Source organism: Heptranchias perlo, chromosome 40, assembly GCF_035084215.1.
Source record: "Heptranchias perlo isolate sHepPer1 chromosome 40, sHepPer1.hap1, whole genome shotgun sequence".
NCBI lineage: Eukaryota > Metazoa > Chordata > Chondrichthyes > Hexanchiformes > Hexanchidae > Heptranchias > Heptranchias perlo.
Genome location: NC_090364.1, coordinates 12873581 through 12896155, shown reverse-complemented (window position 1 = coordinate 12896155; position 22575 = coordinate 12873581). Strand labels below are relative to the sequence as shown.

Here is a 22575-nt window from a genome sequence, read left to right as displayed (position 1 = left end):
GAGCCTTGGATAGGAATCAGGAGCAAGGCAGCCTGGCTGACCTTAAAAAGGACGTAGAGGCATTGGAGAAGGTGCAAAAAAGATTGACAAGGATGATACCAGAACTGATGGGTTGTAACTATCAGGAAAGGCTGAACAGACTGGGGCTCTTTTCTCTGGAAAAGAGAAGGCTGAGAGGTGATAGAGGTCTTTAAAATTATGAAGGGGTTCGATAGGGTACTGGTAGATCCACTTGTGGGGGAGACCAAAACTAGGGGCCATAAATATAAGATAGTGACTAATAAATCCAATTCAGGGGAAACTTCTTTACCCAGAGAGTGGTGAGAACGTGGAACTCGCTCCCACATGGAGTAGTTGAGGCAAATAGAATAGATGCATTTAAGGGGAAGCTGGATAAACACATGAGGGAGAAAAGAATAGAAGGATATTTTGATAGGGTTGGATGAAGAGGGGTGGGAGGAGGCTTGTGTGGAGCATAAACACCGGCATTGACCAGTTGGGCCGAATGGCCTGTTTCTGTGCTGTAGACGCGATGTAATTCTATGTAATTCTTTCCTTGTCTCTGGGGCACCAAGGCCAATCATTACACACAAACTATTTTCCCCTGGTGAGATTGGCCGACTCAGCACAGATCAGCACTGGACCCTCAAACTATCTTGGTCCTTCTGGCTTGTGGCTGGATCACCCACCAGAACATTGGCAGACGTACCAGCTCGCTGTGATTCATACGGAGACCCTGAGGCCCTGATTTTAACGGGGAGACGGGGAGGGTGTGGGGAGGGGGGGTAGCCCAGTAGTGCGTGAAGAACCCGGCAAGGCCAGGAATCCGGAGGCCCTGCCCATCTTAACCGCAAGGCCTCGTTTGAACAAATTTGGGCCGACTCACGTCTGACAGCCGACCAGACTGAGTGCCGGGCCAGGGGGCAGGAGCGGTGAGTAGCGGCAGGAGGCCGAGGACCCATGGGCACATACTCTGGGCAGCCACTTTTGAATGTTAATTAGGGCCATGCCTGCCTTGTGCGGGAGGCTGGGTGATGGCCTGATTTGGATTTGTAAAAATTTAAACAACTGGGAATGGGGTCTGGTTGGGGTCGGATTGTTTCATCCCGATATTTTAGCCCCCCCACCCACCCCGCCGCTCTACTGACCCTCTCTCGCCCATCCAGGGGGTGGGGGTGGGCGGGTTAAAACGGGACTCCGAGTTTTTCAGTGAAATCGGACGAATTTTCCCAAAGTTTCTCAGAGTTTCCAAAATTCAGTGGTCCCGAAATTCCTGGGGTCTCATCCAGTCGGCGTAACCGCGGAGAGGCAGAATTCCTGCCAACCTTAGCCCCAGGCCAGAGAGCCTGGGATGGTGTCACTTGTATACCCGGGCCAGGCCGGCAGCACCTGTAAGGGTGGATGAGCAATGCCCCCTGTAGTCCCCAGAGGCCGAATTGGGCTGGATCCTGAATACCCTTGAAAGGACTCACGCCAGGCCAGGTCTCAAATGGCCTGACTTCCACTGAGGCCTTTCAAGGGTCTAAAGGGAGGAATTCCCACACCGAGGCCTGGCAGCTCCCCCTGACCACATTCCCTTGACGTAGTGGAGTGGGGGGCAGGGTGGTGTGGTATAATCAGCAAAAGTGCCTTCTCCCGACTGACCCCTCCCAGATGGAAATCAGACCTACCCTCCACCAACCAAGGAATTTCAGGGCTGGAGAAGCTATGAGAAGATTTGGATAGCCAGAGCTTAGTGAAGATACCAAGTCTCTGTATTTAAACCTGGGGAGTTGGCATCTTGGGGGCAAGTTTTTAAAAATTAATTCTGGGTATATGGGCATCGCTGCCAAGGCTGGCATTTATTGCCCATCCCTAGTTGTTCCTTGAGATGGTGGTGGTGGGCCCTCTCCTTGAACCGCTGCAGTCCGTGTGGTGAAGGTTCTCCCACAGTAGGGAGTTCCAGGACTTCGACCCAGCGACGTTGAAGGAACGGCCGATATATAACTAGAATGATACCCGGACTTCAAGGGTTAAGTTACGAGGAGAGATTACACAAATCGGGGTTGTATTCTCTAGAGTTTCGAAGGTTAAGGGGTGATCTGATCGAAGTTTATAAGATATTAAGGGGAACGGATAGGGTGGATAGAGAGAAACTATTTCCGCTGGTTGGGGATTCTAGGAGTAGGGGGCACAGTCTAAAAATTAGAGCCAGACCTTTCAGGAGCGAGATTAGAAAACATTTCTACACACAAAGGGTGGTAGAAGTTTGGAACTCTCTTCCGCAAACGGCAAATGATACTAGCTCAATTGCTAAATTTAAATCTGAGATAGATAGCTTTTTGGCAATTAAAGGTATTAAGGGATATGGGCCAAAGGCAGGTATATGGAGTTAGATCACAGATCAGCCATGATCTTATCAAATGGCGGAGCAGGCATGAGGGGCTGAATGGCCTTCTCCTGTTCCTATGTTCCTATATGTCCAAGTCAGAATGGCGGTGTGTGACTTGGAGGGGAACTTGGAGGCGATGGTGATTCCATGCACCTACTCCCCTTGTCCTTCTACGATGTCCCGGGTTCGGGAGGTGCCGTCACAGAAGCTTTGGCGAGTTGCTGCAGTGCATCCTATGCACAGTCCACACTGCAGCCATGGTGCGCCGGTGGTGGAGAGAGTGGATGTTTAAACTGGTGGATGGTGGAGGGAGGCGCGGGGGCTGGGTCTGCTTCGTCCTGGACGATCGACGTGGGAGGACGTAAAAACAAGCCACTAAAGAAAAACTGAATCAAAGAACAGCCTTCCACTTACTTCTAAAGCATTTTTATTTTTCAAGCTATCCCATGGGGGAATCCTGCTATTAGCAACTGTCGGCCGGTGATTACTGGGAAGTGGGAATTGCCAGCTGGGAGTTTCAGGAAGCTGGTCGTTGGAAACCGCTGTGGTAATTTTCCAGGCTTGTTATTGTCAGAGATTGTCTCCAAGCTCGGTCGCTGGATTCCACCAATAAATCAACTCCGTCTCCTACAGTGACGAGCGATGTCCGCAGCCAAGATGAAATGTGACTTTATTCTCATCTCTCTCCCCCCACCCCACCCCCGCCAAGACCAGTTCCAACTGGAATCGAGCACTGTCATTTGAAGGTTGTCCCTTTTAGTCTCAACAACACCGTTTCTTTATTGCCTGGGAGTTTATTACAGTTCAGTCATCTTGACAGTAGGAGTGCCACTTAAAGACTGCCTTACTCAGAGACTGGTGAGAATGTGGAACTGGCTACCGCAGGAGTCATTGAGGCGAACAACAGAGATGCATTTAAGGGGAAGTTAGATAAACACATGAAGGAGAAAGGAATAGAAGGACTGCAGCGGCTCAAGAAGGCGGCTCACCACCACCTTCTCAAGGGCAATTAGGGATGGGCAATAAATGCCGGCCTCGCCAGCGACGCCCACATCCCACGAACCAATATAAAAAAAAAATTTGCTGATAGGGTGAGATGAAGCAGGGTGGGAGGAGGCTCGTGAGGAGCATAATCACCGGCATGGACCAGTTGGGCCGAATGGCCTGTTTCTGTGCTGTAAATTCTATGAAACGTCAAGTCCAAAACCAGAACGGGGCAGAGGGTGACACCACACCTCGAGTTCTGGACTTCGCTTTGCTGCCGTAGAAAATTCACTGAAAACCTCAGACCGTAATAAATAAAGCCTTTTCATCACAAGGCACCGTGGGGAAAATGGACTGATACTCTTAAAACCAGATGTTTACATTATGGAAGCATGGCAACGATAATTAGGGATCTAACTAATTTCTGATGCAGTTATTCAGAGTGTATGTTCAGTGAGCAGTGGAGAAAAATGATTTAAAATATTTTTTATCATTTTCCCACCCGGGCAGTTCTCCCTTTCCCATGTGACAATGCAGCGACAGGACAGGCCTAAAGATTCCAGGCTGCTATCCATGCTGCCATTGGCTTGGCTCCTACAGAAAGCATGGAAGCACACAAGGCCCCTCAACCCTGGTTCTGGCCTGGGCAGTTGGCAGGCAACCTGCTCCTCGGCCTCTGGAATTAGAGGGGTGAAATGGGTCTTTTTCAGTAGCACAAAACAGCCTCATATACATTACCCTCGATTGGGCGCAGTATAAAACGGGCGGCCGATTTGCGATGAGCCCGTTTCGAGCTCCTGGCAAAGCCCAAGTTCTTCTGGCTTCTCTTGAGCTGTCCAATTGTGATCTAATTGAGGTGTTTTAAAATGATTAAAGGATTTGATAGGTTAGATTGAGAGAAACTATTTCCTCTGGTGGGGGGAGTCCAGAACAAGGGGGCATAACCTTAAAATTAGAGCTAGGCCGTCCAGGAGTGATGTCAGGAAGCACTTCTTCACACAAAGGGGAGTGGAAATCTGGAACTCTCTCCCCCAAAAAGCTGTTGAGGCTGGGGGTCAATTGAAAATTTCAAAACTGAGATTGATCGATTTTTATTACACAATTCGGGTATTAAGGGTTACGAAACCAAGGCAGGGAGATGGAGTTAAGATACAGATCAGTCATGATCTAATTGAATGGCGGAACAGGCTCGAGGGGCTGAATGGCCTCCTCCTGTTCCTATGTTCCACAAGAAAACATGCAAGAAAACCTTTTGGGAAAGCGCTTGGCTTCCCCTTGGTATCCATGCCAACCGAGGTAAGACTGATCAACAGCTGACACGAAAAGCTGACACAGCTCTAGAAAAGATGACAGTGCAAAATAGTCCTGAATATTGGCCTCTGACACGTGAAGACAAGGAATTAGTCTGAAAGTGCAGTGGGACACAAGCTTGTCATAAATTAAACTGCAGGTTTACAACAACAACAACTTGCATTTATATAGCGCCTTTAACGTGGTAAAACGTCCCAAGGCGCTTCACAGGAACGATTTTCAAACAGAATTTGACACCAAGCCACATATGGAGATATTAGGACAAAGCTTGGTCAAAGAGGTAGGTTTTAGGGAGCGTCTTAAAGGAGGAGAGAGAGGCGGAGAGGTTTACGGAGGGGATTCCAGAGCTTAGGGCTGAGGCAGCTGGAGGCACGGCCGCCAATGGTGGAGCGATTAAAATCGGGGATGCACAAGAGGCCAGAATTGGAGGAGCGCAGAGATCTCGGAGGGTTGTAGGGCTGGAGGAGGTTGAAGAGATAGGGAGGAGTGAGGCCATGGAGGGATTTGAAAACAAGGATGAGAATTTTAAAATTGAGGCGTTCCCAGACCAGGAACCAACGTAGGTCAACGGGCACAGGGATGATGGGTGAACGAGACTTGGTGCGAGTTAGGATACGGGCAGCAGTGTTTTGGATGAGCTCAGGTTTATGGAGGGTGGAAGATGGCAGGCCGGCCAGAAGAGCATTGGAATAGTCAAGTCTAGAGGTAACAAAGGCACGGATGAGGGCTTCAGCAGCAGATGAGCTGAGGCAGGGGCGAAGGTGCACGATGTTACGGAGGTGGAAGTAGGCGGTCTTGATGATGGAGCGGACATGGGGTCAGAAGCACATCTCAGGGTCAAATAGGACGCCAAGGTTGTGAATGGTCTGGTTCAGCCTCAGACAATGGCCAGGGAGAGGGATGGAGTCGGTGGCTCGGGAACGGAGATTGTGGCGGAGACCAAAGACAGTGGCTTTGGTCTTCCCAATATTTAGTTGGAGGGAATTTTTGCTCATCCAGTACTGGGTGTCAGACAAGCAGTGTGACAAATCAGAGGCAGTGGAGGGGTCGAGGGGGGTTGTGGGTGAAGTCAGTGTACATGAGGGACCTGACATTGCGTCTTCCAAGTGACGTTATTTTACGGCTGAGAAAAATCTTAAAGTATAAAAATACACAGTTTGCGGCTGTGGTGGACTCAGAAATTACTAAAGGCTGATTCTGGTCTTCAAGGGTTATTTTCTACATACGAAAATAAGAATACAGTTCAACTAAAAAAGTTGGAGGGGCAGGATACAGGAATGTGAAGTGAACTCGTCAGTGTTCGTCCATTATTTACGCCAACAGTCATTTCTAGCCCCTTTTGCTCTTTTGAACCTGTCAGAAAAGTTTATTTTCTTTTATTGAAAATAAGAATCATCTCACACCGCAATCACTGAAAGAAAAGGCATGCATGGTTTTCAGGAACGGGCACACTGAGTGGAATGTAATGCTTTCAAATGGACCTTAATGACTGTCTCAGGCTCCGGTGTTTGCAGCCTATTAAAGTTCCACTAATTATTCAAGTCGCTCCTCACATTTCCCCATAGATGTTGACTGCTCTTAGATGGATGGAACAGACTCTGTCTGCAGTCACTCCACATTAAGAAAGAAAAGATAGAATGAACTTGCATTTATATAGCGCCTTACACCTCCACAGGACGTCCCCGATAAAGTTGCGGGGTGAGCCGCAGCACCTACTTACATTCTGTGACTTCGCAAACTGTTCTCAGTTTGTTTATAAGTGCACCGTGGAAGTCTCCTTGCCTCAATGGAGCACAAGCCAGGCTGACACTTCAGTGCGGTTTCGAGGGAGGGCTGCACCGATGGGGATGAGACGTTAAACGTTAAGCCAAAGGCCCCGTCTGCCCTCTCAGCTGTATGTAAAACAAACCCCCAACCTCTGAAGACGAGCAGGGAGGCTTCCCGGAGTCCTTGGCAACACTTATTCATCGAATCATAGAATGATACAACACAGAAGGAGGCCATTCGGCCCATCATGCCTGTGCTGGCTCTTTGAAAGAGCTACCCAATTAGTCCCAATTCACTTTTGAAAGTTACTATTGAATCTACTACCACCGCGGTCCAGATCGTAACAACTCACTGCGTAAAAATAAAAATTCTCCTCACCTCCCCTCTGGTTCTTTTGCCAATGACCTTAAACCTGTGTCCTCTGGTTAACAACCCTCCTGCCAGTGAGAACAGTTTCTCCCTATTTACTCTATCAAAACCCTTCATTATGCCTCACTTTAGTAACACTGAGCTGTTGAGATTCAACACACGCTTACAGACTGGGGTGTTTCAAATATACTCCCGAGTGAGGGAGCCACCTGATAACAAGGCCGCAAATCTGCCAAAAATCACTCCATCGGCGGGACAGCTGTGCCTTGCAGCATTCTGGGCGACCTGGGGTGAGGGCAGGGTGGTTACGTCCTGTGCTGATTTTTTGTCAGCGATCCCTGACCAGCGGACAGCTGAGCCAAAGCCCCCCCCGCTCCCCCCACCCCACCCCCCCGCCGAGAGTCAGCCTGAAGCGCTAATGGTTGGCGTGTTATGACTTGGCGCCTTCCTCAGTGGAAACGTCAAGGCTGGAAACGTGCCCCGTGAAGTTACCGCAGGGGTGAGCTCACTTCCCCCTGCCAGGGGCCCGAGCACATAACCTGGGCCGGCACTCTGGCACGGTGCTGCGGGATCGCTACATGGTGGGATGTCAAACTGAAGACCCGTCTGTCTGTCCAGGCGGACGGCAAAGGGCCTGCGGCACTGTTCAAAGAATTACAGGGGAGTTCTCCCGGTGTCCTGGCCAAAGGTCCTCCCCCGGCCAACACCGCCAAAGAACTGATTGTTCATCTCCTCGCTGTTTGCGGGATCTTGCTGCGCACAAGATGGCTGCCATGTTTGGCCACGTAACAATAGACGCCACTTCAAAGTAATCCTTGGTAAGTGAAGGGCTCTGAGACATTTTTGAGAGGCCTGACGATGTGCGATGTAAAAGTATATCTATCTTTTTTAAAACAGTTGGTAGCACGGGTGATTGCCATGCCAACATCCTGCACCATCCAATCAATGGAGTAGGAGGTCGAACTTTGGCCAATCAGTCGAGTGATGCAAAAACACAAGTCGTGTTGAAAGTTATCGTCAGGTGACCAGAATATAAAGTAACTCTTCTCCCTCCTTTACCAAGAACGGACAATTTCCCCCCCCACCCCCCCCCCCCCCCCAACAGGGTTGAGGTATCATTCCACAGACACCAATACGGCCTTTGTTTTCAGGTGAACACAGTGAGCATTGGCAAGCTCTTTGACCAGGGGGAGCATCACAACCAAGCCTGGTGTTGCCCTCACTCCATGTCCATGCGCATTTTCCCGCAGGCGTCAATGGACAGCGATCAGAAGTGAGATTCCCGGTTGATTTTTGTGCTAAGTCAATTGTAGCAACTCCCCTCTGCTGCCCTCACTAACTGAGCACAGACCAAGGGTCAAACCAGAGACCCTCTGGCTCTGTACGGTTTGGTTGCCATGCCAAGTAGTGCCGTACGGGGGTGAGGGCGGGGCGATGCCAAACAATTGCAGTTTGCCCTACATTTTCTCATGAAGATGGTGTCTCTTTAATGTGAATGAGTCAAAAAGACAGGGTCAAATCAGCTATTGACCTTTGTCCAAAAGGTAATTCCACAAGCAAAACCTCAAAGTCATACACTCTTCGTCAATGCTCCATTAATGTCTGCAAAGCACAGTATCAAACCTCGCTGACCTCCAGTGAGATTCTCTGGGTGGTTTTGGTCCCAGTATCATGGTGTTGGACTTTGCATTTAGGCCCTTAAATCCCCCACGTGTGGTGAATTCCTAATCCGACTCGTGCTGCCCAGAGGGAGACAACCAGCGGAGGCCGGGCCGTCCCATGGAAGGAGGGGAAGGGGCATGGGGGCGAGTCACTCTGGGCGGCTTTCACACACCTTCGGGAGTACCGTTGGGCGCAGTCCGAGGAGCGGGTCATCGGTCTGCCCGCTGGATGGCGGAATAGCGAGAGGGGTGTGAGAGGTGAACACCGAATGATGTGAGAGACAAACCGTGCCAGCAACCCTAGTGTCTCGGAAAATTCACCACACAGTGTGGAACTGAGCCTTATAGACCAGAGGGGCGCCAGGCTTGATTCCTGGCCTGTGCTGAAGCAGCTGAACTCAGGCAAGGTGGGCTTTGGCGAGGGAGGATCTGTTGCTCCTGGTTACTATTCAGTGATCCCCGATGGCAGTGCACACGTGTGGGTGTCAGGTGAGGACGGGATTGGGCTCAGGAGTGATGCCACACACAGTGGGATAGCCTGGTACCATTCATTGGCACAACGAAGGTTCACTAGATTGATTCCTAGGATGAGAGGGTTGTCCTTTGAGGAGTGATTGAGTAGAATGGGCCTATACTCTCTGGAGTTTAGAAGAATGAGAGGTGACCTCTTTGAAACATATAAGATTCTGAGAGGGCTCGACAGGGTAGATGCTGAGAGGCTGTTTCCTCTGGCTGAAGAGTCTAGAACTAGGGGGCATAATCTCAGGAAAAAGGGTCGGCCATTTGAGACTGAGATGAGGAGGAATTTCTTCACTCAGAGGGTTGTGAATCTTTGGAATTCTCTACCCCAGAGGGCTGTGGATGCTCAGTCATTGAATATATTCAAGAATGAGATCGATAGATTTTTGGACTCTAAGGGAATCAAGGGATATGGGGATCGGGCGGGAAAGTGGAGTTGAGGTAAAAAATCAGCCATGATCTTATTGAATGGCGGAGCAGGCTCGAGGGGCCGTATGGCCTACTCCTGCTCCTATTTCTTATGTTCTTATTGTCCGGGTACCTTGGGCAAAGTACTAGAGGACAGGTCGGTGCCTGGAACCAGGCTCCATCTTATATCAGCAGCTCAAGTAAAGGAGCAAACCATCAGACCGAGCTTTCTTTCCCTTCAAACTCCTGATACACATAAATAAAATGACACGGAACAGCACAGAACGATAACACCTGACACCTGTATGGGCCAAATCGGTGTTCACAGGCTAAAAGGTAACGGTTCGTTCCCATTCGATACCCGGGGCTCTGGCAGGTACTTGAGTACGTCAGCTCGGTGAAACTCTCATGCAGAGAGCCAAGCAAGTCACGTCATCGAACGGAGGGAGGAATGTTCTTTGCTTAGCACCTCTCATGGGCTATATCCTCCTGGTAACTGGCACGAGCCTCCTCTAGAAACTCCCCTCACTGGCGCTACCTTTATTTTACAGAGAATTTACAGCACAGAAATAGGCCATTCGGCCCAACTGGTCTATCCTGGTGTTTATGCTCCACACGAGCCTCCTCCCGCCCTACTTCATCTCATCCTATCATCATATCCTTTTATTCCTTTCTCCCTCATGTGTTTATCTAGCTTCCCCTTAAATGCATCCATGTTATTCACCTCAACTACTCCTTGTGGTAGCAAATTCCACATTCTCACCACTCTCTGGGTGAAGAAGTTTCTCCTGAATTCCCTATTGGATTTATTAGTGACTATCTTATATTTATAACTCCTAGTTTTGGACTCCCCCACAAATGGAAACATCTTCTCCACGTGTTTTGAGGTGACTTTCTCCAATTTTTTCCCTTCCTCCCCTGGAGGCGATGTCTTGAGTCCTGAAATGGTTCAGTTGAGCACTGCCTGCAGCCCCTGGCCAGCCTTCATCAGAGAGTCCTGCCGAGCAATGCCAACGTGCTATCTGACTGAGAATGTCACCGCCAAGCCCAATTGTGCCCTGGTCCGATGCTGGCACAGGAAGGGGTCACTGGCTAAAGATCACGAGCGGGCGCTTCATCCGAATTATTTTCCTCCCCTTAACCCAGGGGCACTGAGGTAAATTGCTGGCCCGGTTAATCCAGCTCCAGCTGAGGCCTCCGACTTCCAACTCCATAACATCGACCGTCTCCGCCCCTGCCTCAGCTCATCTGCTGAAACCCTTATCCGTGCCTTTGTTACCTCCAGACACGACTATTTCAATGCTCTCCTGGCCGGCCTCCCATCTTCCATCCTCCATTAACTTCAGCTCATCCAAAACTTTGCTACCTGTATCCTGACCAAGTCCCATCCACCCCTCCACTCGCTGACCTACATTGGCTCCTGGTCCGGCAATGCCTCGATTTTAAAACTCCCATCCTTGTGTTCAAATCCCTCCATGGCCTCATCCCCTCCCGATCTCTGTAACCTCCTCCAGCCCTACAACCCTCCGAGATCTCTGCCCTCCTCCAATTCTGGCCTCTTGCGCATCCCTGATTTTCATCACTTCACCATTGGCGGCCATGTCTTCATCTGTCTAGGCTCTAAGCCTGTCTATTCCCTCTCTAAACCTCTCTGCCTCTCTACTTCTCGCCTTAAAATTCAGCTGTTTGACCTTCACCCCTCCAAATATCTCCTTCTTTGGCTTGGCGGCAATTTTTTTTTTGATTACGCCTTTGTGAAGCATCTTGGGATGTTTTCTACATTAAAGCCGCTATCTAAATGCAAGTGGTTTTTGTTGATTTCGGAACCAGCCAGTTTTCAAGCCTGGAGTCCCCTGCTCTGTATGGCCCAGTACCACACAGACCATTGATGCTACCTTTTACATTGTGCGCTCTCCCCCTGAACAAACAATCCTATCCGAGTTAGTATCAGCCATGACTCAGTCAGTAGCACTCCCACCTTTGAGGCACAAAATCTAGGCTGACACTCCAGTGCAGTACTGAGGGAGTGCTGCACTGTCAGAGGTGCCGTCTTTTGGATGAGATGTTAAACCGTCTCCCCTCTCGGAAGGATGTAAAAGATCTCATGGCCACTAATTGGTGTTCCGCAGGGGTCGTTGCTGGGTCCCCAACTCTTTAGAATCTATATTAACGATTTGGAGGAGGGGACCGAGTGTAACATATCAAAGTTTGCAGATGATACAAAGATGGGAGGGAAAGTGGAGAGTGAGGAGGACATAAAAAACCTACAAGGGGATATAGACAGGCTGGATGAGTGGGCGGAGATTTGGCAGATCCAATATAATATTGGAAAATGTGAGGTTATGCACTTTGGCAGGAAAAATCAGAGAGCAAGTTATTATCTTAATGGCGAGAAACTGGAAAGTACTGCAGTACAAAGGGATCTGGGGGTCCTAGTGCAAGAAGATCAAAAAGTTAGTATGCAGGTGCAGCAGGTGATCAAGAAGGCCAATGGAATGTTGGCTTTTATTGCTCGGGAGATAGAATATAAAAACAGGGAGGTATTGCTGCAGTTATATAAGGTATTGGTGAGACCGCACCTGGAATACTGCATACAGTTTTGGTGTCCATACTTAAGAAAAGACATACTTGCTCTCGAGGCAGTACAAAAAAGGTTCACTCGGTTAATCCCGGGGATGAGGGGGTGGATATATGAGGAGAGGTTGAGTAGACTGGGACTCTACTCATTGGAGTTCAGAAGAATGAGAGGCGATCTTATTGAAACATATAAGATTATGAAGGGTCTTGATCGGGTGGATGCGGTAAGGATGTTCCCAAGGATGGGTGAAACTAGAACTAGGGGGCATAATCTTAGAATAAGGGGCTGCTCTTTCAAAACTGAGATGAGGAGAAACTCCTTCACTCAGAGGGTGGTAGGTCTGTGGAATTTGCTGCCCCAGGAAGCTGTGGAAGCTACATCATTAAATAAATTTAAAACAGAAATCGACAGTTTCCTAGAAGTAAAGGGAATTAGGGGTTATGGGGAGTGGGCAGGAAATTGGACATGAATTTAGATTTGAGGTTAGGATCAGATCAGCCATGATCTTATTGAATGGCGGAGCAGGCTCGAGGGGCCGATTGGCCTACTCCTGCTCCTATTTCTTATGTTCTTATGTTCTTATTTGAAGAAGCACAGGGGAGTTCTCCCCGGTGTCCTGGCTAATACTTATCCCTCAAACAACATCACTAAAAACAGATTATCTGGTCATTATCTCATTGCTGTTTGTGGGATCTTGCTGTGCGCAAATTGGCTGCCTCGTTTCCTACATTACAACTGTGACTACACTTCAAAAGTACTTGATTGCCTGTAAAGCGCTTTGGGATGGCCTGAGATCATGAAAGGCGCTATATAAATGCAAATCTTTCTTTTTTTGATGATTGGCATTCACTTGTATTACTAGTGATGGTGACTATGAAACACAGAGACACTTCTGGGCTGTCGAGTTAAAGCTGTAAAGAGTCACTCTTGTCAACACATAACTGATGTTGCTCTATTTAATTCCAGTATCTGTGTCCAGAAACATTCACATACTATACTGCAAGGCTAAACCGCCTGATTAAGCTAAAATAACACTGCTCAGTGTTATTTACAGGGCAAGAACTAAAAGCAATCTGTTCATAAATGCTTGGGGCTGTGTGCATTTATAATGTGGTGTGATAATTCCTAAAATATTATTTTTTTAATGTATTTTGTCAGATTATAGGGATCAGTTTGGCTCGATTCCCTCGTCTGCGTTGAGCTGGCTGATCTCATCCAGGACGGGGAGAGGCGGGGAGCTAAAGTTAGCCTCAGCGTCACTGGGCTAGAGTTAGGGATAGTAACCCAATCATTGAGGATTCCTGCCTCTGATCGGGGTCCGGAGACCCCTCTGTAAAGGGGTCAGGAGATGACTCTTCTCAGCTGCGATGCCGTTCATGGTCGAATAGGCATTCAACGTCGAGCCTCACAATAGCCAATCGGGAGCCGTGCTGCAGGCTGGCCAGTCTCTGTAGTGCGGTATGTTAGCAGGGGTCAGTGGAGGAGGGGAGAGAGCTGGACTGGTGCGAGGTGGTCACTGACCTTATATGGAGCAGAGTGGTGCTATATCTGACCCGTGCTGTACCTGAGAGTGTCTGAGACTGCTAGGTACTAACACAAATTTCGGGCACTGAGACACTTCACCTTGGGAGACGCAGGATAAACCTAGATTGACAGAAATCACGCAGCTTAAACAATGAGGAATCAGGAGGGGAGTGGGGGGGTTTCCAGTACACTGGGTAGAAATGGAAATTGGTTTTAGGTTTTCTCCCCTCCCTGCCCTCCCCAAAGACGCTGACTGTTTCCATGAGCAGAGTGTTGGCTTCATATAGTATATTATCATATATCCCTATTGCCCTTATGTGGAGGTATTATAAGATATTATCATACATCCGTTACCTCTAATATAAGTTCGAGGATGAGGAAACACTGAAAAGGTTGGTTAATACCCTTGATTAAATCAAGTCAATGAGATAATAAAACACAACTGCTTACATGCAGTGCATATGAGAGATAGGCTGCAATTCTATTCACATACCAAGGACTCCTCAGGAGGTCGCAAGCGAGTGGCCTTGACTGCTTATATTAGCCTGAGCAAGACTAGATGGAAGTTGCGCAGAAGCCCTGGTGTGTTGTATATTTTTATCGGTTTAATTATGTAGGACAAATGTGGGTACCACAAGTCATCCTTTTTAACTGACTAACTAACTTGATAGAGTTTTTTGATGAGGTAACAGAGAGGGTAGATGAGGGCAATGGGGTTGATGTGGTGTATATGGACTTTCAAAAGGCGTTTGATAAAGTACCGCATGGTAGGCTTGTCATCAAGATTGCGGCCCATGGAATAAAGGGGGCAGCAGCAACATGGATACAGAATTGGCTAAGTGACAGGAAACAGAGAGTGGTGGTGAACGATTATTTTTCGGACTTTTCGGACTGTGCGTGTTGTTGATATTTAAATTGGTTTAGAGGTGAGGTTGGCTGTTACCATTTGTTGTAGAATCATCTGCAAATTTGGAAATTGTGCACTGTACACCAAAGTCCAAGTCATTAATATATATCAAGAAAAGCAGTGGTCCCAGTACCGACCCCTGCGGAACACCACTGTATATCTCCCTCCAGTCTGAAAAACAACCGTTCACCACTACTCTCTGTTTGAACCCTGTTGGAGAGTTGTGCAGGCCCTTGATGTCTTAGGTTGTTTAATACACTCCGGACATTCCACACACGAGCGCTCATTAGTTCTCTGTAGCGTTCAAAGCCTCATCTCTTCCCATTACATCCATAACACAATCCCTTATTCATAGCAGATTACTTCCCGACAGTCTCCTTGACTGATTTGCTATATGTCTACTATATTTCTTATCTCTTCTTATGGATGGTTAATGAGGTAATGTCTCCCAGGCTCCAGGTCTGACCTTGTATAGTCAATGCAGAATGAATCTTTAATATATGGATATATATTTTAAAAGCTGAATAGCATAGATGCATTTAAGGGGAAGCTAGATAAGTACATGAGGGAGAAAGGAATAGAAGGATATGCAGATTGTGTGTAGCATAAACACCGGCATAGACCTGTGGGCCGAATGGCCTGTTTCTCATAGAATCATAGAAAATTTACGGCACAGAAGGAGGCCATTCGGCCCATCGTGTCCACACCGACTGAGAAACGAACCACCCAGCCTAATCCCACTTTCCCGCATTTGGTCCGTAGCCCTGCAGGTCACGGCTCTTCAGGTGCACATCCAAGTATTTTTTAAGTGAGTTGAGGGTTTCTGTCTCTCCCACCCTCTCAGGCAGTGAGTTCCAGACCCCCACTACCGTCTGGGTGAAAAACTTTTTCCTCATTTCCGCTCTAATCCTTCCACCAATCACTTTAAATCTATGCCCCCTGGTTATTGACCCCTCCGCTTAGGGAAATAGATCCTTCCTATCCACTCTATCTCGGCCCCTCATAATTTTGTACACCTCAATTAAATCTCCCCTCAGCCTCCTCTGTTCCAAGGAAAACAACCCCAGCCTGTCCAGTCTTTTCTCATAGCTAAATTTCTCCAGTCCTGGCAACATCCTCGTAAATCTCCTCTGCATCCTCTCTAGTGCAATCACATCCTTCCTGTAATGTGGTGACCAGAACTGTACACAGTACTCAAGCTGTGGCCTAACTAATGTTTTATACAGTCCCAGCATAACCTCCCTGCTCTTATATTCTATGCCTCGGCTAATAAAGGAAAGTATCCCCATTGCCTTCTTAACCACCTTATCTACCTGTCCTGCTACCTTCCGGGATCTGTGGACATGCACTCCAAGGTCCCTCACTTCCTCTACACCTCTCAGTATCCTCCCATTTATTGTGTACTCCCTTGCCTTGTTTGCCCTCCCCAAATGCATTACCTCATACTTCTCTGGATTGAACTCCATTTGCCACTTTTCTGCCCATCTGACCAGCCCATTGATATCTTCCTGCAGTCTACAGCTTTCCTCCTCACTATCAACCACACGGCCTATCTTTGTGTCATCCTCAAATTTCTTAATCATGCCCCCTACGTTTAAGTCCAAATTGTTAATGTATACCACAAAAAGCAAAGGACCTAGTACCGAGCCCTGCGGTAAATTCTGTGTGCTGTAAATCCTATGCATTAGCTTACTATGGCTATTCTTACCTGTACGTACACAGGGGCACTCTCTGGAGAACACATTTAAGGTACAGGCATGGGTCCATCTTAGCTCATCCAGTTAGGAAAAACATTACAGTGCCCCCCACCCTGCTTCCTCCTCACCCAACCGACCATCATTTTTTTCTCCACTCCCCTACCCAAGAGTCCAAGTGCCATCAGGATATTCAACTGTGGGCAGCATCACATAGGAGTCCAATCGCAAGTTCACCTGATGTCCACCCTATCTTACCCAGGGACTTAAGTCCAACTGCAGCACCCCAAGCCCTGCTCTGGTGAGTTTAGGTTACTCGGTACTAAATGATGTTGATCTCCCGGCCTGGTGCGGCTTTGAGAAGCAACAATAGCAACAGCTTGCATTTATATAGCGCCTTTAAAGTAGTAAAACGTCCCAAGGCTCTTCACAGGAGCGTTAAGAAACAAAAATTGACACTGAGCCGCATAAGAGGATATTAGGACAGGTGACGGTCAATGAGATAGGTTTTAAGGAGCTTCTCGAAGGAGGAGAGAGAAGTAGGGAGATTTAGGGAGGGAATTCCAAAATTTAGGGCCTAGGCAGGTGAAGGCACGGCCGCCAATGGTGGAGCAATTAAAATCGGGGATGCGCAAGAGGCCAGAATTAGAGGAGCGCAGAGATCTCGGAGGGTTGTGGGGCTGGAGGAGGTTACAAAGATAGGGAGGGGGTGAGGGCACAAAGGGATTTGGAAACAAGGATTTAAAATTAAAATCGAGGTGTTGCTGGTCCGGGAGCCAACGTAGGTCAACGTGCACAGGGGTGATGGGAGAACCGGCCTTGATGCGAGTTAGGATACGGGCAGAATAAGGTAACACTTGGACCCACTGAAGGAGTTCTTGGTTTCAGGTTCTTTGCACTTAGCAGATATTCAAATATAAATGGACATGGCGAAAAGGAATTGATTTCGATAATTGCTGTGTAATATTTACACTGGTTGCAGACTGCTTAAAGGGCAGGGTGTAGGTGTCCAGCATTCACACAGTCTTAGTACTGAGTGAACAATGATGCCTGGATCTTAACAGGGCAACCAGCAGGTTAGTGTAACTGGGTCACGGCGTAAAAGCTTGTAGTAAGAAGCTATACATCATCCGTACAAGAAACCAGTAACATCTGTAAAGGAGAGTGTGGTTCAGCACATCCCACATGTGGCTAGTTGGGAATTGTAGACTCATCCAGCACAGAAGGAGGCCATTCGGCCCATCGTGCCTGTGCCAGCTCTTTGAAAGAGCTATCCAATTAGTCCCACTCACCTGTTCTTCCCCCATAGCCCTGCAAATAAATATATGCCCAATTCCCTTTTGAAAGTTACTATTGAATCTGCTTCCACCGCCTTTTCAGGCAGTGCGTTCCAGATCATAACAACTCGCTGCGTAAAAAAAAAGTCCAAATATGACTAATTGCATTTCTGATTAGTAAATAAAAAATGAACAATAGACAGCATTGGTGGGCGTGTGAACTAAATACTCATTTTCGCATGGTGTATGCATTAATGTTTTTGTGCGTTTGTTGGTAAAATGGTAAAAGGAAAAGCAGAGAGTGCCAGTGTTTTTTGATTGTTGTGAGTGCTTTTCTACTAAAATTAGGCATAGACAGATCAAGTGAGTGGGAAAAACTGCGGCAGATGGAGCTCAATGTGGGAAAGGGTGAGGTCATCCATTTTGGACGCAAGAAAGACAAATCGGAATATTTCCTAAATGGCGAGAGACTAGAAACTGTGGAGCAGCAAAGGGATTTGGTTGTCCAGGTACACAAATCACTAGCGCACAGGTATAAAAAGTAATCAAAAAGGTTAATGGGATGTTGACCTTTATCTCAAGGGGACTGGATTGCAAAGGGGAGGAAGTTATGCTTCAGTTGCACGGAACCTTGGTCAGACCTTGTCTGGAGTATTGCGTTCAGTTCTGGCCACCGAACCTCAGGAAGGATATATTGGTCTTGGAGGGGGTGCAGTGCAGATGTACCAATGTGATACCATGACTTAAAGGGTTAAATTAAGAGGATATATTGCATAGTCTTGGATTGTATTCCCTTGAGATTATAATGTTGAGGAGTGATCTAATCAAGGTATTTAAAACGATTAAAGGATTCAATAAGGTAGATACAGAGAAGCTATTTCCTCTGGTGGGCGAATCCAGAACAAGGGGGCACAATCTTAAAATTAGAGCTAGGCCATTTAGGAGTGAAATCACAAAACACTTTTCACACAAAGGGTAGTGAAAGTGAGGAATTCTCTCCCCCAAAAGACTGTGGATCCTAGGTCAATTAAAATTTCCAAAACTGATTTCGATAGATTTTCATTCGCTAAGGGTATCAAGGGATCTGGAGTTGAGGAACAGATCAAACATGATCTAACTGAATGGCGGAACACTGCACTGTGCTGCCTGAAAGGGCGGTGGAAGCAGATTCAATAGTAACTTTCCAAAGGGAATTGGATAAATACTTGAAAATGAAAAATTTGCAGGGCTATGGGGAAAGAGCAGGAGGAATGGGATTAATTGGACAGCTCTTTCAAAGAGCCAGCACAGGCACCATAGAACCACAATGGGCCAAATGGCCTCCTTCTGTGCTGTATGATTCTAAAACAGGCTCGAGGGGCTGAATGGCCTACTCCTGTTCCAATGTGGCACCTACATCCTTACTCTTGTCCTGCTCTAAGATGTTGGCTCCCGTCCTGATGTACAGTATCAGGTGATACTTGAGCAGCAAAGCACCAGAACACCCAGTTCAACACCAAAATTGTTGAGAAGGCAGAAGCCGAGACTACGGCGGTGAAATTCCCCAGGGGGTCCTCTCCCTGATGGCTTGGCCCTTCGGTGGAAGAGCCGTGGAAACACTAGGAAGACGGCCCCATATCCCGGGAGTTTCTGCGACTCTTCCACTGAAGTTACAGCTGATAAGTGGCAGAACCCCCAGCAGAAACTCACCTCCTATAATTCTGTTGCTTAAATCCAACTAAAAATAACTCCAGATTTAATCCAAATCACCCTTCTTAAATATCAAAGACTACAGATTTCGAAGGCAAAGGATTGGGGAGAAGTTTTAATCCATCTTCTTACACCTAGAATATATTACAAAAATCTTACGTCTACACACGCCTCCTGTCAACATTTCCCATTATAAATTCCTACGTTCCTATTTCTACTTGAAATTACCTATGTGAACGTATCATGCTATGAGCGCACCTGTTGAAGGCACTGCAGCGCCACCACTGGCAAGAAGTGTAATTACAGCGTGACACGTTTACATAGGCAGTTTCCATTATTGATCTGGGCATAGATATTAATAATGGAAAAAGATAAAAATAGTAACAGGGTCCCTGACTGTGACATGGGGACTGAATTACGCCTGCGAACCCTCGTACAATCAAATCCTACTTCACTTGAAGATGACACTGGGTGGTGGCTCCCCGAATACAATATCACGGGAGATCGATTAGTACATTTAAAGACCCGACATATCAGATTTAGGTAGGCCGTGCTGCGCTTTTACCTGGACATGTTCATCTCTGTTTGGGGTCCCCGGGTTTTCTCTAAGCCGAGTTTGGTGAAAATCCCCACCAGCACCATAATGGCCACCACACCGCAGATGATGTAGACGATCATATTGGTTTTATCCTTCGTTGGGTCTTCGATGGTGTCATCTACCTTCACAGGGGGCTTTCCGGTGTTTGCCCAGTTTGGCGTGTCGTAGTTGGTGCAGGTGCTCTGGTCCAAGAGGTCATTTTTAAACTCACAGCAGAAGCGGTAGCCACAAGTCCCACAGCAGTAAAGGTAGGAGCCGGCATTGCAGTTGAATGGGGGGTCCCACTGCCCCATCACGTCATAGTAGCCTCGACACCTATCTGAGTTAATGGGGCTCCTCGTTGACCTCGGGGCGACCTCTGTCGGGGAGATCTTGGTGCCATTGTTGGGCTGCATGAAAACCCCTTCTGACTGCTCCACCTTGCCACTGTGCACACTGGCCCAGATCAGCACCTGTCCCATCAGGAAGTAACGCCAAAGCCCGACCATTAAGCAGAACTCCATTGAGACTTGCATCCGAAGCAAGCCTCTGAAGTTGTTTCGATGAAATGGTTGGCAATGTCGGACAGTCAGCGATACAGCCCCCTCCTCTTGAAGGCTGAACCTTCAACACTCTGGAGATGGAACTCAAAACTCTCGGGCAAGCTCGAAGATGACGACAGAGTTAGCAACATGTGACTCCAAGAAACAGCCCAACATTCAAGCCAGCCTCCCAGAAGCCCTTTTACTTTTGTGTGCCAGAGGAAGCTTGAACAGATGCCGACCTGCGCTGCTCCTATCTGCTGTTGCGATGAGCTGGAGGGAGAGACAGTAAATCACATCATTGACCGCACCCTGTAGGAATCAGGACAGACACAAAAACTCACCGTCGTAGTCAATAAACAAAGTGATTAACTCAGGATTATTCATGGCAAACATCACTGGAGCATTTTGATTGGGATTTTCTTTGGACCGTTCAACCCCGATCCAATATTGAGTTAGAAACTATTCCTATTGTACCATATATCAGATTGTTATCTTGATGTGATTAGCATATTAGATATTTTCACCTCCTCCTCAGCTCATCCACATGCTGGCTCCCTTCAGGGAGCGCTGGGTGAGGTCATTCTGGTCCGCTGTGATCTCCACAGTCACTGTCAGTGTGACTTTATATAAGTTGAGGGGAAGGAATGCTCTGTGAGTGGACTGGGTGAGGTCCCCATCGAGGTTCCTCTTCTCCCTCTCCCTTTCTCCTTGAGGTGGATTATTTTTGCACTACAAGTTACATAGAATGTACAGCACCGAAGCAGGCCATTCGGCCCAACTGGTCTATGGCGGTGTTAATGCTCCACACAAGCCTCTTCCCTCCCCTCATCATCTAACCCTATCAGCATATCCTTCTATTCCTTTCTCCCTCATGTGTTTATCTAGCTTCCCCTTAAATGCATCTATGTTATTCGCCTCAACTACTCCCTGTGGTAGTGAGTTCCACATTCTCACCACTCTCTGGGTAAAGAAGTTTCTCCTGAGTTCCCTATTGGATTTATTAGTGACTATCTTATATTTATGGCCGCTGCAAGTTGGAAACTTAGTGTGCTAAATTGGGCCGTGTAGCGCCCGTTGTTCCAGCATGACGTGCGCCGGACGCCATCTTGGTATAGGGGTTAGCGCAGGCGGAGATAACAAACGCCGGAAGCATGTAAAGTAAGGAGAAAATGGATACAATCAGTGTGCAATGCTGATTTAAAGTGATAGACACCATTTTGGGACTTAACGCTCAACTCAACGCACAGTCTTAACCCCGACCATCTGAATGTGTCTTAGAGTGCCTGGAGGATCCCACTAGCACTATTTAAAGGGACCATGCAGGATTTACAGCTTAGTGGGTGGATTATTGCTTCTGGCTACCGAGACATTTGTAACTGTTTTTGGAGGTCTCCTTTACTTGAATACTAGGGCGCGGGGACATAGCCTAACATTTAGAGCCAGGACGTGCAGGAGTGACGTTAGGAAATGCTTCTACACGCAAAGGGTGGGAGAAATTTAGAATGCTCTACTGCAAAAGACAGTTGATGCTAGCTCAATTGTGAATTCTAAATCTGAGATTGATAGGTTTCTGTGAACCAAGGGATATGAGGTTAAGGCAGGTATATGGAGTTAGGTCACAGGTCCACCATGATCTCACTGAATGGCGGAACAGGCTCGAGGGGCTAAATGCCACTGCCACTTGCTGCCTCCTGATATGCGCCACCTTCTGCAAGAAAGCGGGACGTGTGTCTGGGTGATGTGCCAGTCATGGTTGAATAGCTGCCAGTGTGTGTGGCCTGTGAGTTGTGGGTGGGTGGCTTGCAACAGTGGTAATGTGTAAGGGTGAGAGGAAGCATCTGATTGGAAGAGTTGAGTACTGAGGGAAAGAGTTTGTTGGTATCTTGGTGACAGTGGGTGTAGTGCGTGGAGCAGTGGATGTGGCTAGTGGTGTAGTTGGTAGGAGACGCCACTTGACAGTTGACCTCACTCACCTTGACCACTCATGTCAAAGCATTAAACTTCTTCCTGCACTGCATCCATGTTCGTGATGCTGTGCGCCTGGCATTGACTTCGTCCCCCGCTGCCTCCCACTGCCCTTTGGGTATATGTCTGGAGGACCTCTTGCCCCCCTCCTCCCCGCAGATTTAGGATGTCCCTCCTTCTGTCCACCTCTTGCACCAAGGCCTCTAGTGCATCAGCAGAGAACCTTTGTGCACGCACTCTCGCAGGCCTGGTACAAACTCAGATCGACAGATTGGTGAGGTCTGGCATTCAGATTGGAGGATGTGGGATTTAGTAGTGCACAACCTTTATTCAATGTTTTAACATAACTCATCAGTTTGTAAATATAGGGATGGGACCTGCATCTGTGTTTTACATGTGTGATGTCTGATCTCCGTTCAGACTCCGTGC

The 22575-nt window shown here is 47.8% G+C and overlaps 1 protein-coding gene across 1 annotated transcript in view; it reads right to left on the bottom strand.

Moving 5' to 3' along the window:
- LOC137305426 (protein shisa-9-like) overlaps positions 1–20172 on the bottom strand; it is a 98916-nt gene extending 78744 nt beyond the window's left edge. Inside the window, exon 1 of the mRNA XM_067974252.1 lies at positions 19625–20172. Within this exon, the coding sequence (XP_067830353.1) occupies positions 19625–20172 (548 nt within the window). The remainder of the gene's footprint in view (positions 1–19624) is intronic.
- Positions 20173–22575: the final 2403 nt, after the last annotated feature.